The 12,576-nt window shown below is 41.7% G+C and overlaps 1 protein-coding gene across 1 annotated transcript; it reads right to left on the bottom strand.

Moving 5' to 3' along the window:
* Nucleotides 1–1,236: 1,236 nt before the first annotated feature.
* Nucleotides 1,237–12,291, bottom strand: TOP3B (DNA topoisomerase III beta). The gene is made up of 17 exons (XM_066562055.1): nucleotides 12,201–12,291; nucleotides 11,407–11,538; nucleotides 11,081–11,187; nucleotides 10,589–10,663; nucleotides 9,471–9,667; nucleotides 8,684–8,840; nucleotides 7,495–7,608; nucleotides 6,503–6,593; nucleotides 6,083–6,237; nucleotides 5,831–5,936; nucleotides 5,351–5,497; nucleotides 4,796–4,969; nucleotides 3,845–3,973; nucleotides 3,507–3,656; nucleotides 2,992–3,092; nucleotides 2,549–2,750; nucleotides 1,237–1,756 (listed from the first exon to the last, which is right to left on the bottom strand). Exons 1-17 carry the CDS (start codon nucleotides 12,268–12,270, stop codon nucleotides 1,275–1,277), a joined length of 2,589 nt encoding a protein of 862 aa, XP_066418152.1. The 5' UTR covers nucleotides 12,271–12,291; the 3' UTR covers nucleotides 1,237–1,274.
* Nucleotides 12,292–12,576: the final 285 nt, after the last annotated feature.

Genomic DNA, 12,576 nt, shown 5'->3' with positions numbered 1-12,576 from the left:
TTCTACCTATGGCTGGATCTTCTAAGCAGTACTGTAAAACATAGTTCTTGTTTGAGGTCTAAGTGTATAAACAAACATTTGATCAGAGGAACAGGCTTGGTGCTGTGGTATTTGGGCTGTGTTCTCTGGTTCAGTAAATGCACACACTTTGCCAACTAAAACAGCAGAGTTGTAAATTACCTTTGTAGGGACTTGTTTTTCCTCTCTGTTGCCAATGAATCCCATGTCAGGTCACTCTCTGCACATTCTGTGTTGAAATGCAGCAGCCTTTGCTCCTCCCATATGACCTCAACTAGTGCTGAAACCATTTTGGGGCTATAGATGACACAAACTGCACTTGAGCAGATGACCAGACATGCTCAGCCATGAGCCCATGGAAGGAAAGGAGAGAGTATTATAGATTTGTACAATGAGATTTAGCAATGTGGCACCCAGTGCAGGAGTGGTTAGATACAGCTCCACACCAAAGCATGAGGACACCCTGCTTTCGGCACCAAAACTAACCAACACTGAAATGGCAATTCTAGGAACAGACAGGACAAACTGTGCTTTGTCAGACATGATCTGCTGTGTGACCACAGAGGAATAAACCAGCATGGATACTCAATCTGTCTTCCAGCAGCAGGAGGAGGTCTCATTTCACTGGGCCCCATTAACTGTGAGATAGTAACTTGTCTGTGCAGGCCATAATTTGGGAATCACTGCTCAAGGCAGATATTCCCCTTCACATTTATAATTTCCACTTTGTATGTCTGTTGGCATTATTCACTTATGCAGCAGAGTGACAGACTTAAAGCAGTGCTCTTGCTATTGCAGATGTAATTTAAAAACCTGACAGCTACTAATCATTTATTATTTTTGAAGATTCAAAGTCAGATGAAGCAAGTCTCATGCCACACTTAAAGACTATGCCAGCATAACACTGATTTTAATCAGTTGTTATATTCCTGGCACTTGCATTGCTGACAAAGGCCCCAGAAATGTCAGAAGAGACACATTCCATTTCTTTTCTATTAGCCACAGTTAACAGTCCAAGCAGACTTCTTGAGTCTCCCTATTGTTTTTGAGCTCTAATTGTATCAATGATTCCCAATTAAAAGCTTAAAGGCTTACTCAGTTACTGACAGATCATCCAGAATAGTTTGTTTTGGGAGCAACCTAAGGTGTTTAACTGTTCTAAGAACAGGAAAGCAGTGAAACATCAAAGATCCTTAAAAATGAACTCAAAGAGAAACACATTTTTATAAGAAGTTTATTTTCCTGTTGTGTAGCCATTATACAAAGTAAGCAGCCAGAGCTGCCATTTTGTCCTTGGGTTTCTTTGGGTTGAGCCTTCCTCCAGGTCTCCTGCCTTTGCCCCTTCCCCGCCCTTGCCTCTTGCCCTGTCCCCCACGGTGCATGGGGTGCCTCATGGCCGCGTGTTTCAGCTCCACCAGGTCCTGAAACACGGGGTCACAGAACACACAGCCTGAGTGCTGGGTCTCATCACCAGGCAGGGGAGATTTGGCTTTGTTAAAATCCACGTCCACGAGCGCCGCCTCACACAAGTCGCACGTCTCGGGCGACACCCGCACCTTGTGGGCGTTCTCGAAGAAGTGCACGACCACGTTGCATTTGTTGCAGGCCATCTTCCACTTGGGGCCCGAGGTCGAGTCCAGCACCAGAACCCCATTCTCACACTCCACACACTGCCCAATTCCAAGCATGCTAAGGGAATGCTGGCACGTGGGGTGGGTGCACTCATTACAGCCCATTCCTGGGGAAGAAGAGTGAAACCACACACCCTTTATCTCACTACTCACACTACCCAGTTTGAAGGAAGTGAGACACAGAAGCCAGAGACACTTGAGTATACTGTAGATTTTCTAAATCACTGAAGAATGGAACTGCTCCCAAAATGGCAACTTGCCTCTTCACAGTTTCAGAATAATCCCCTGCTGAAAAATTTTCCTATAATGGTTTTCAGAACTGCCATATACTGCCACTGTACAGTACAGGCAGTTTAGACAGATTAGTGATGAAAACTCATTACATTTTCAATTAAATGTATGGCTCCTGCCTAAATGTTATTTTATACTTGAACTACTCACTGTTAGTCCAAGATATTTTTAATTAAAAGATGGTAATAAAAAGATGCTGAAAAGCTTCAGTGCACTCCTTTAAGTCTCAGTCCCACAGTCACTAAACTAACTGCAATGTCTACCTCTTCTTATATCCTTCAACAGCTTTTAACACATCATTTATCTCTATCAGAACATTCCCAAGACCTGGTCTTTGTTTATACTCCTATCCAAGACTACCCAAATTTTCAAGGCATCAGTATCTTGGTGTCTTTCACTGCATGCTGAAAAAAAACCCTTCAAAAATTTGTTAACTAATACATTTTGGTCAGTAAGTTTAACGTGAATTTTCGGTATCTAGAACCTAAAGGGAACAGCACCTTATACTAAGCAACACTGATTTTAAAACTCCTAAAAAGTATATTGTATAGATTGTATATAATCTATTTCAAGTAAGGATGATACCTGCATGTTTGCACAACTCCTACCTTTTTTCATGTCCCTGAAGGGAGGATGGTTGTAACAGTATGGACATAGTGGATAGCTCTTTCCTCTGGATCCAGATGACCACAGCACCAGCTCAAAGTCATCCAGCGGACAACGTAACTCCTTGTAGAGTTTAATGGTACCATTCTGGGGGAGGCTGTAGGTGTCATCACAGTGAGAGCAGTGCAGGCGACTCGGCTTGGCCTGGAAACAGAACACAAATCTCCTGAGCAACTGCAGGGTCAACAGAGCTTAAAACTTGTGGTAAACCCAGCTGGAGCTGCTCTCTGCTTTGTTCCCCAAGGCAAAACCCTATCAGCCTTTTTGTTTTAGAAAGGAACTCGTGATGACCACATTTAAACTGAAGTTAAATAATAGAAAAGAAGTTTATACTCAATGCCCCCCAGCAAGTGAAATTCCAGTTCCAAGTATGAGGTAAACTGACCTGAATGTACTTCATGAATCGATGGCATTTACCACAGCGGGAAAGGGGTTTGCCTGTGGCAGCCAAGGGTGAAAATGACACTTCCATCAGTTCATCCATACCTGCAAAAGGAATAATCACACTTAGATTAGAATTCTAGTTCTTAAGAGGAAACTTTGCACAACATCACCTCTAGACCTGTGAAGAAGTGAGAATGAAAATATTTTACTCACAATGTTCCTCCTTGTCTACAAAGACAAATATAAAGCATTTTGCACTGAGCATGCACAAACATACTGGTTCAGCTAATCTCAAGTTTTCAAAAACTCACCACTGCACAGGCACAAAATAAACTTGAAGTAGAGTTCTGGAGACATGATTCAGTCCCTTTGGAGAGCAAATTAATTTGACTGGAAACTTCCAGTCCTGTCACAACTTTTCAGAAAGTCTAAACCTCTGAAAGGAGCCTAATATATAAGTATTTTCTATGCAACAACTAAGTACTTGTAGGGAACTTCACATGTAGAAAGTTTTACCTGCAATAGAATCCACAAAATAGTGAAATTTCCTTTTGAAAATGTCAAGGGTGTGCTCCAAGACCTGATGATAATTTGCTTTACCCAGAGCTATTAAGTTGAGTTGCTTCTCTACAGCACTGCGGATTGTAGGAAGAACCAGTTCTGCATCTAACAGGAAACCAGAGACAGCAGCAATAAAAGGTCAAAAATGGAGGTAGGAAACCATTCATACATAAACTGACATCAAAATAAGCATTATTTGAGACAGAAATGTTACTTAGACATTGACATCAGCCTTTGATATAGTAAAGAGAAAGGAAGGGAAGAAGATGGAAAGGGAAGAGCATTTGACTGACCTATTTTGTAATAACCATGAACCAGAACAATGCCAAGGTTTGTAGGCTTTAGTCTCCGACCACTCTCCACTGTGACATAGTTTCGCTGGCAAATGTTGTTAATGTGGACTGGAATACTGGCATCAGTTCCTGCCACACAAAGGAAAAACAATATATCCACCCTGAACAAAAAAGAGTCTTCAACAAATGACTTGTTTCTGGCTTCTCTGGTTTAATGTCAAATTACAGGGCTCCTAAGACTGCTTAAATTCAGATACCTTCTTACTGTTACCCAACTTCCAGTGCAAAACTTCTCCCTGTCTAGTAACTCTGATGTTCCTTTGCAATCCTGGTAAGTCTGAAACATACGGTTTAACCGTAATCCTTTCATCTCTTCCAAGGAATTACTATTGGGAAGACACCTATTCTCACAGTTATTTACTCTGGAAAAACACAGTAGATTAAGAGCCTGTGTTTGCTCTGACAGGGCAAATTCATGAAAATCCATTAAAAGAAACAAGTCAGACTGATAAAGGAAAGTAGAATTGTGGTAGATTGTATAATAAGATACAGAAGGATTACTGAAGAGAGCAAAGCTAAAGCAAGCTGTGAAGACAAGAAATCATTCCTAAGAATGAGGAGGCTTCCTTCCACACATCAGCTCTTTCTGACAGAGAAGTGACAGGGATGAGTTATGAAAGGATACTGCTTTGGCCAGAAATGTTTGGCCAGAAACCAGAAACTGTTCAAAATAAGGATAAGAAAGGGAAAGGAACGTGGGGGAAGAAACAATCTACCATCTGCTGAGGGGAGCTATGGGCATGGTGGTTTAAAGGGAAAGAGATGATCACTGTACATATCCAAATGAACACTGAGAGCTCATCACTGACACAGACAGTGCAGAGGAGTGACTCAGACTCTGCACTCTTGGTGGATGTACTGCAGAACAACGGAAATTATGCAAGTTCCTACCAATGCCATGCTTTTCCATCAGAGTGATCAGTTCTGCTTCTGTCAGGTAATCAGGAGGGCTGGTTTGCTTTTCCAGCAACTTTATTTCACCAATTGGAAAAAGATCTCCTTTCTCACAGTGGGGAAGGCTCTCTTCTAACGGGATGCTGTGCCATGGCATAATTTCTGTGAACCCTGTAAGTAAAGAAACAAACAACTTGCCAGTTTACCATAAAAGTCTCAGTAGTTCTGCTGTATTGTTTTTACAGAGGCCCAAGAAAAAACTTCTGCCTTTGTGTAATTTATCCCCTAAAAGGCATTTACTGTTTGTAAAAAGACTGGTCTTCACACTGGCAAATGTGGCATTAAATCTTTGAGACTACTACATGAAAAATAACTTTTTTTCATCATAACTGAAGTATGAAAATTAGGATAAAATTTGGTCTCTGGTTTTGAGAGCTCAAAAAAGTCTTCACAATTGCAATTGTCCCCAGAGCTTCACTTTTATATCCATTCAGTGTATTAATGAGGAAAAAAATTATTCTGCAGCTAATACTTTCTTCTGATTTGTCTTACCTGGTGAAGTTACCACCTTTCCAACACAGGTAAATCTTTCAGGGCCAATACTGAAGGAAATGGTGGTTTGTAGGTACTTGCAGTCAGCACTGACAGTGGCAATGAAGTGCCGAGTGATGTACTCGTACAGTCGCCACCCATCTCCACCTGGGGAGAAACAACACCTCAGCCACCAAATACAATCAAACTTCACTACTTGGGAGCTACTATTCTGGGACAAATTTCTCCTAGAAATGTAGGTATTAAGTTGTTTTCTTCTTCTTGGCAGTACTATAGTCCCAAGGATCAATTGCTGGAGCAGCTCTGAACTTCACTGCCACCAGAAGTTTCAGTGAGGATCAAGTTTGCTCTCTCTTCACTTCTTGCCATTCAAATAATTTTACTTTTTGTTGCAACTCAGTGATTTTGAAACTGGCACCTTACATATCAAGGGACTGAATTCCTCACACAGTGTCCCAATACTACTGAATTTGCCTGTACCTAATTCTGCTTCTGTTGCAGCTCTCATTGGGGTGATGGGAGGATGGTCTCCTGCATCATGGCCTTTCCTTGGACGATTGATGCCTTCTGATAGCAGTACTTTTACCTGGGTGAAGGAAGAAATGGATTACTCACATCAAATCCATAACAATACAACAGGAGACCTGAAGGCCTACAGGTCATAATACCAAGCAAGATCTAGTCTGAAACAGACTAGAGAATAATAGTACAGCTTTTGCTTCATGTACTCACAGTTTCTGCCCAGTAAGGGTTATTGGCTTGTTGTCTCAAACATCCTTTCAGGTCAAAGTTTTCTGGGTAATGGGTAGTTTCTGTTCGAGGGTAGCTGATATAGCCCTGAGTGTACAGACGTTCTGCTATTTGCATGGCATGTTGGGGACCCATTCCTGAGAGGGACAGGAGAAAACAAAAATCATATCCACATCCCTGTGATTATGGTTTGCTGCACCTGGATGTACACCTTACCCAAGTATTTAAATAAATTATGATTTGTTCTTTCCACACGATTGACCTTGATCTTGTCAAACATTTCACTTTTGACAAGCAGCTTTCTAAAATTGACTCTGCCCAAAATGATGCATTATTTGTTTTGTTTGAGAAGCCAAAATACTTGCTTTAAAACAGTGTGAAAATCTGAACTTTTGCACCTACCTAAAGCAGCACTGGCCACTCGGAGCATTTCTACTGTATTCAGAGCCAGTGGTCTCTGCTTCACCTTCTCTTTTTTACTTACAGATTCCACCTAGAAAAGAGCATTTTCACAGTAAAACTTCTGACATTTGATAAATGCATAATTTTAATAATGTCTATAAATATGTATCATATCTACCATTGTCTATTCTTATAATATCTGCTTTGTTCTCTTAAAACAGTAACCACCAGTATATTTTTACTTCAGAAAATCTGACTGGAGATAATTTTATCTAGTTCTAAAATTAAAGTCTGAAAGTCCCTTTGTGCCAGGACTAGATCAGGTCTGTAACTAACTGGGAACATAGCAAGGCAGCTTATTGCTGTCCTTACTCCCACTTACCTCAGCAGCTCCTACTTTCAGTGCTACAAGGATTTAGTGCTCATTCCAAGCAACAGTCCTAACTATAAGAATGTAGATTTTTAAAAGCTTCAAGCAGTCTTTGAACCTTGATGTCTAAAGCACTTAAATCCAAACACAGTGTCAAACAAGTATTGAACAGAGCAGAGTATAAGTTAATTGGCTATAAAGACTGTACCATTCACATAATTAAATATTTAACTGCAGGAATATTGCCCTACACATAATTAAATTCCAATTTATTCAATGTCTCATGGGAAATAAGAGGTCTGCTTGGAGACATCTGAACAGTATTTCCTAGCAGGTTTAGTAATGAAGAGTTCCTATCATGAGTGATGAGCATTCCCAAAGTCAATACTAAGTAGAGGCTTCTGCTGAGATGACCACACCAGCACAGTACAATCTACAATAAAAAAATCTCTTGCCTTTTACTCTCATTTACATAAAGCTGAACGAAATAAAAACCAAAATATAGATATTCTACACTCTTTAAAAAAACAACCAATAGCCTCAATACACAGCAAATGAAATATTAAATTGTATTTCCTTTCAATGAAATATGGATCTACTGGCACTTGGTAAATATTCTTACCTTTGCTTCTTTTGCCATCTTTGTTATGTTCAGGAACATTTGAGCAACCTCACGATCAAACACCCTCACTCTATCCCAATCCAAAGTGAGAGAACTTTCTTTTTCAGGGTTCACCTATTGGACAAAAAAAAAATATAATTCCCATCAACTTTACTCCTACAAGTGTGAGAATGCATATTGCCAACAAGAGTCCAGCAAGCAAATCCGAGGACATAGAGGATTTGTTAGGACAAGTTTAGGACAAACCCACCCCAGGACACCAGTGCTCAAACATGTAATTTTACTCTTTTTTGGGGGGGCTTTTGTGAAGGACGGAGCACTTGGAGTTCTGGGGTCTGGGAATGACCAGAACTATTCCTGACTGAACTGAAATACTGTTCTTGTTTAGTGCTGGGAACAGTAAAGACTGAAATAGGCAGAAATTCAAGGTTTACCATTTTGATTTCAATCTTTTGTATTAAACTGTAACTAGGTCATGTTTTCAGCCCCATGTACAAAAATTAGTATGAAGTGACCAACATGAGAGAGCACAAACCCCTCTGTAAACAGCACCAAGTGTTTCCTAGCATGACACACAAGACACATAATAACAGATGACAGCAGATGCTAGATTTCACCTTTTTTTTACTTTTAAAATCCAAAAATGGCAACTTTTTACCACGAATCCCTCATTTGCTTAAAAATCCTCGTGATCACAAACCATAAAACCCTGTTGGTTTGCTCCCAGAGCCTGGACAGCAGCGAGGCTGTAAAACCACTCTAAGCTGCCAAAGTACTCTGAGGACTCAATTGCCAATTAACACAATGAGCATTTTATTTGCTTTAAAATTCCAATACTCAGCAATGCCAATGTTTGTTGGCAGGCTAATTAATTCCTGGATTCAAATTAACAACAGTCAGTCCAAGGACCCCAGGGAACAAAAGAGCACCATTTTAAGTAGTTTTTTTGGCAGAATCTAAGCTTAGATGATTAGCACTGAAGAACTCTTATAAGCAGCAGACAATAAGCACTCTAATGCAAAACTGACATCCTGGAATCTGTTCTTGAGAGTGGTGACACACATGTGAACAGAATGAGAACACATGAGTAAACTATAGGCATTGTGAATTCTTGTCAGCAGCTAAGAAATTATGAACGAACAAAATACAAATGCATTTCTTTTGTAAAATCAAGTACTGTAAAACTTACTTTAGCTTGCAACACCCAGTAAGTCTCAGGCTTAAATGACTGGATTTTGTCATGCCTCTCAACACAGAATCCAAGTGTTGGGGTCTGACATGGCCCAAAGGAGATAAGGGAGCTGTCTAAATTCCCATATTTTCCCTGAAAATACTTAGTCTGGAACCTAAGAGAAAGGCAAGGGGGAAAAAACAAATGAGAAATGTACACATTAATATTCTCATTCCCATGAAAAGCAGAAGTTTTTGTTATCATACATGCACAAAATATGTGAAATCTATAAAATCACCCAGGCATTAGGAAAAAAAGCATTCCAAGAAATTACAGCTAATTAAGACATAATAGTTTTGCCTCACAAGGAGCTGGGAGGGCACACAGGCAGGACAGCTGATCCCAGCTGAATAACCAAAGGAATATTCCAGATCATATGACATCATGGTCAGCATATAAAGCTAGGGGAACAAGGAGGAAGGGGGGGAACACTTGAGGTGATGGTATTTGTTTTCCCAAGTAAACATAATGGGTGATGGAGCCTAGCTTTCCTGGGGATGGCTGAACAACTCCCTGCCCCTGAGAAGTGGTGAATTAATTCCTCATTTTGCTTTGCTTGTGCAGCTTTTGTTTACCTATTAAACTGTCTTTCTCTCTGACTTTTCCTACTTCTACCCATCCAGAATTCTCCTCCACCCCAGTGAGTGGCTGTGTGGGGCTGGGCTGGGGTTAAAACACGAGGGCACAGAGCCACTCCTGAACCTTTCCAAAACCTGCAGGCTTTGTCTGCAGGCTGTGCTGTCACCTTGTGAAGGCACAGCCAATCCTCAGGTCCAGCTCCTGGCGGGCATCCACGGACAGGGCCTCGTTGCGGTTGGGCTCTCCCAGGTGATTCATGGCGTTGCAGATGTCGGTATCGGTGATGGAACTGAATTTAGCTCTGTAAATCGTCCGCTCCGTGCCACGAGGCTTGTTCATGACAGGAAGAACAGCATCAAGAACCTAAGGAAAATCAGAAGCATACTTAAAGAGAATTTGAAAGATAAAGGCTTTCTCTCTAAAGATAAAAGAACCACTCTCCAGAAAATATTTGTTTCTGTGTCACTACTTTTTTAAGTCAGCAAGATGTCATGCCAATGCATTAGCTGATACGCCAGAGCAGTATTTGTCCATCCGCTCAAAAGCATATGAAGAATTAACAAAACTGAAGGGTTTGTTTACTATACAGCAACTGCTGGGAGCAAATCAGTATTTTTGGCTAAGGGCAAAGACATTTACCAGTGCAGATGCAGCACCTTTTGGTGAATATGTACCAGTGTCTATCTGGGTTTATTCTACTCATTGCTAAGGCACAAGTAATGATACAGGGGTATGTAAAGAACTTACAACAATCACTTCATAAAATGTGTTTCTTTACTCTAAAGAAAATCTCCAAACAAATGCTCTTCATGTAGACTTCTGGGAATAGGATGTTAAAAAAATCTTAGCAAAATTTTTGTTCTATGCTTTACGTGCAGAGGCCAAATTTCTGCAGTATGCCTACACTTGCAAGCAGCTTCTGTGCTCTAAGGCATCTAACTGCTTAATAAACAAAAGATAACAGAGATGAAGTTTTATAAGGACATAAAAATAACTACTCCAGCTGTGGAATAAGACCAGTTCTTGAAGCACAGGAATGCTTTAACATTTAAGAGGCCTTATTGTTCTTCTGAGATGAGCAACACCTCTGAAATTTATTTATACTTTTTAACCGATATCTTACAGAGTTCAAAGCATGTGAGTTTTTCCACCAAGGCCCTCTATGCCTTAAAAACTTCATTCAACTTTAGTTTGAATTTTACTGTATACTCATAAAATAATGCATTAATAGTCTTGTCAGGCATATATTATGGTATTGTGAGTCTTAAAAAATGGAAACCTTACTTCAAAACAGATGTTTTCTCCTTCCTTATCACAATCCAACCACAAGACAATACAATCACAGCCTCTTCCCTCCACCTGTGAGGAAAATTAGCACAGTTCTTCAACAGCTCAATAAAACACCTCCCCCCTCCCTACCTATATATTTCTTTTTCTGGTTTCAGCAGGTGTGTGAAGTGTGAGCAGTAACCAACACAGACTTATTTTAAAGAAGGCATTTATAAGCTGTGCCTTGCACTGGCTGTTAAAGCTAAGCTTGCATCCAATGCTCCAATTCTGAGAAGCAGGATATGAACTGTCAAAAAACTCAGAAGGCAATGGGAAAAGTGAATTTAACAAAGATTTCCGACAGTGTAAGAACAAGCAAAAAAATAAATTATTTCTACTACGTTAATTAAACAGATCTAACTGTGGCAAAGAGCTACTCCCTAGAGGAATTCTTATTTAGGAACATAGAAAATGATAACTCTAAATACTACTCATAAGAAAGAATACCTGTAAAAACTTCACCATGGTCAGTTTGGGATTAGCTTCTTTCTTTTCTGTGGGAGCTTTGCTAAAAAGTTCTGCTGGATCCACTTTGTCCCAGCTGTTGTATTTTCCTGAAAAGCAAAAGTATATTAAGTGGAGCTCTGAAGAAATATTTATAAAACAAACAGCTTTACTTTGCAAAACACTTGGCTTTCAAAATTTATATGGAAAATTTTCTACACTAACACATCTTGCTTTACTGTATACCAAGGAACCTCTTAGCTTTTTCTGAAGGACCTGGCAGCTCTACAAGCCATATTAGTTAAAACATCTGATGAGCAGGCAAATACCTATGAAATCCAAAGTCATGACGTGACCACACACCGATGTCATCTTGAAGTGGGCACTCTGTCCTATGAAGGACCCAGTGTACTCGTGCACAGAGCAGGCACCGTTGAGTCCCTTTCGAGAGGACATGTTCCCTGTGAAAACAGGATCACAAATATTAATGAGGTAAAAAAAAACCCAGCTAGTGAAACAAATTGTTTTGTGTGAAATTACATCCCCCTTTCCTTAGATCTTAAGCTACTCATTGATCAAACTTTATTTCATTAAGTATCAATTCAGGGCTTTCTTAAAGTATATTTCATCTTCAAATTAAACTATCCATTATCTCCACCAGCCTTTCCCTCCCACCATGATACCTTATAAAAATACAGCTAGTTTTCTAGATTGCACACTTACAATCAATTTATTTTCCAGATTTACGAAACTTTAACTTCAAAAATCTCAGAACACCAACTTGCTACTTGATTGGCACTTTCCAGACACCGTATCCTCTAAGGCACTCTAGAGCTACACAAAATATTGAAACTAGATTCCTTTATTCTTGGATTAAACAGGGATCCATACAAATCTGAACGTGATGGGATATCCCGTTCTTTTATGAACCTGTCCGAAGCCACCGTTCCTAGGAGGCTCCGGCTCCAAGACAACCAAGCCGCTGCCCAGGGCGTTTCTCACCCTCACAGCACTGACAGCAACCCCGGCAGCTCGCACACATCCCCGTGCCCCGGCCGTGCCGGGAGAGCTCCCGGTGCCGCCGGCTCAGCACCGGGCACGGGCACCCGCCCGCCTCCCCTACCTCTGGAGAGGATCTTGGCGATGGACTGCGCCAGGGACGGCTTCTCCGCCACCATGAGCACGGTCCTCATCTTCGGCCGCTTCGGCGCGGAGCCGCGGGGACGGCCCGGCGGAGCTGGGGGGCGGCGGCTCCCGCGCCTGAGGGGACGGAGCGCGGCTCAGCCCGCCCGCTCCGGGGCACGGCGGCACCCGCAGCCCCGGGCCGAGGGGCACGGCCGCAGCCGCTTCCACCCGAGCGCCGAGCACACAGCGCCAACGCCGAGGAGCCGCCGCCCGCCCCGCTCCGCCGGCTCGGCCGCGCTCCGCGCCTCAGCGGGCGGCCATGGCCGCGTCACTGCCGGGTCACGGCGCCGGAAGGCGCGGGCGGCTCCGCAGGG

The sequence above is a fragment of the Molothrus aeneus genome, chromosome 18 (genome assembly GCF_037042795.1).
Source record: "Molothrus aeneus isolate 106 chromosome 18, BPBGC_Maene_1.0, whole genome shotgun sequence".
Classification (NCBI taxonomy): domain Eukaryota; kingdom Metazoa; phylum Chordata; class Aves; order Passeriformes; family Icteridae; genus Molothrus; species Molothrus aeneus.
Note: the sequence above shows the minus strand (reverse complement) of the source record. Positions and strands in the feature narration are given on the sequence as shown.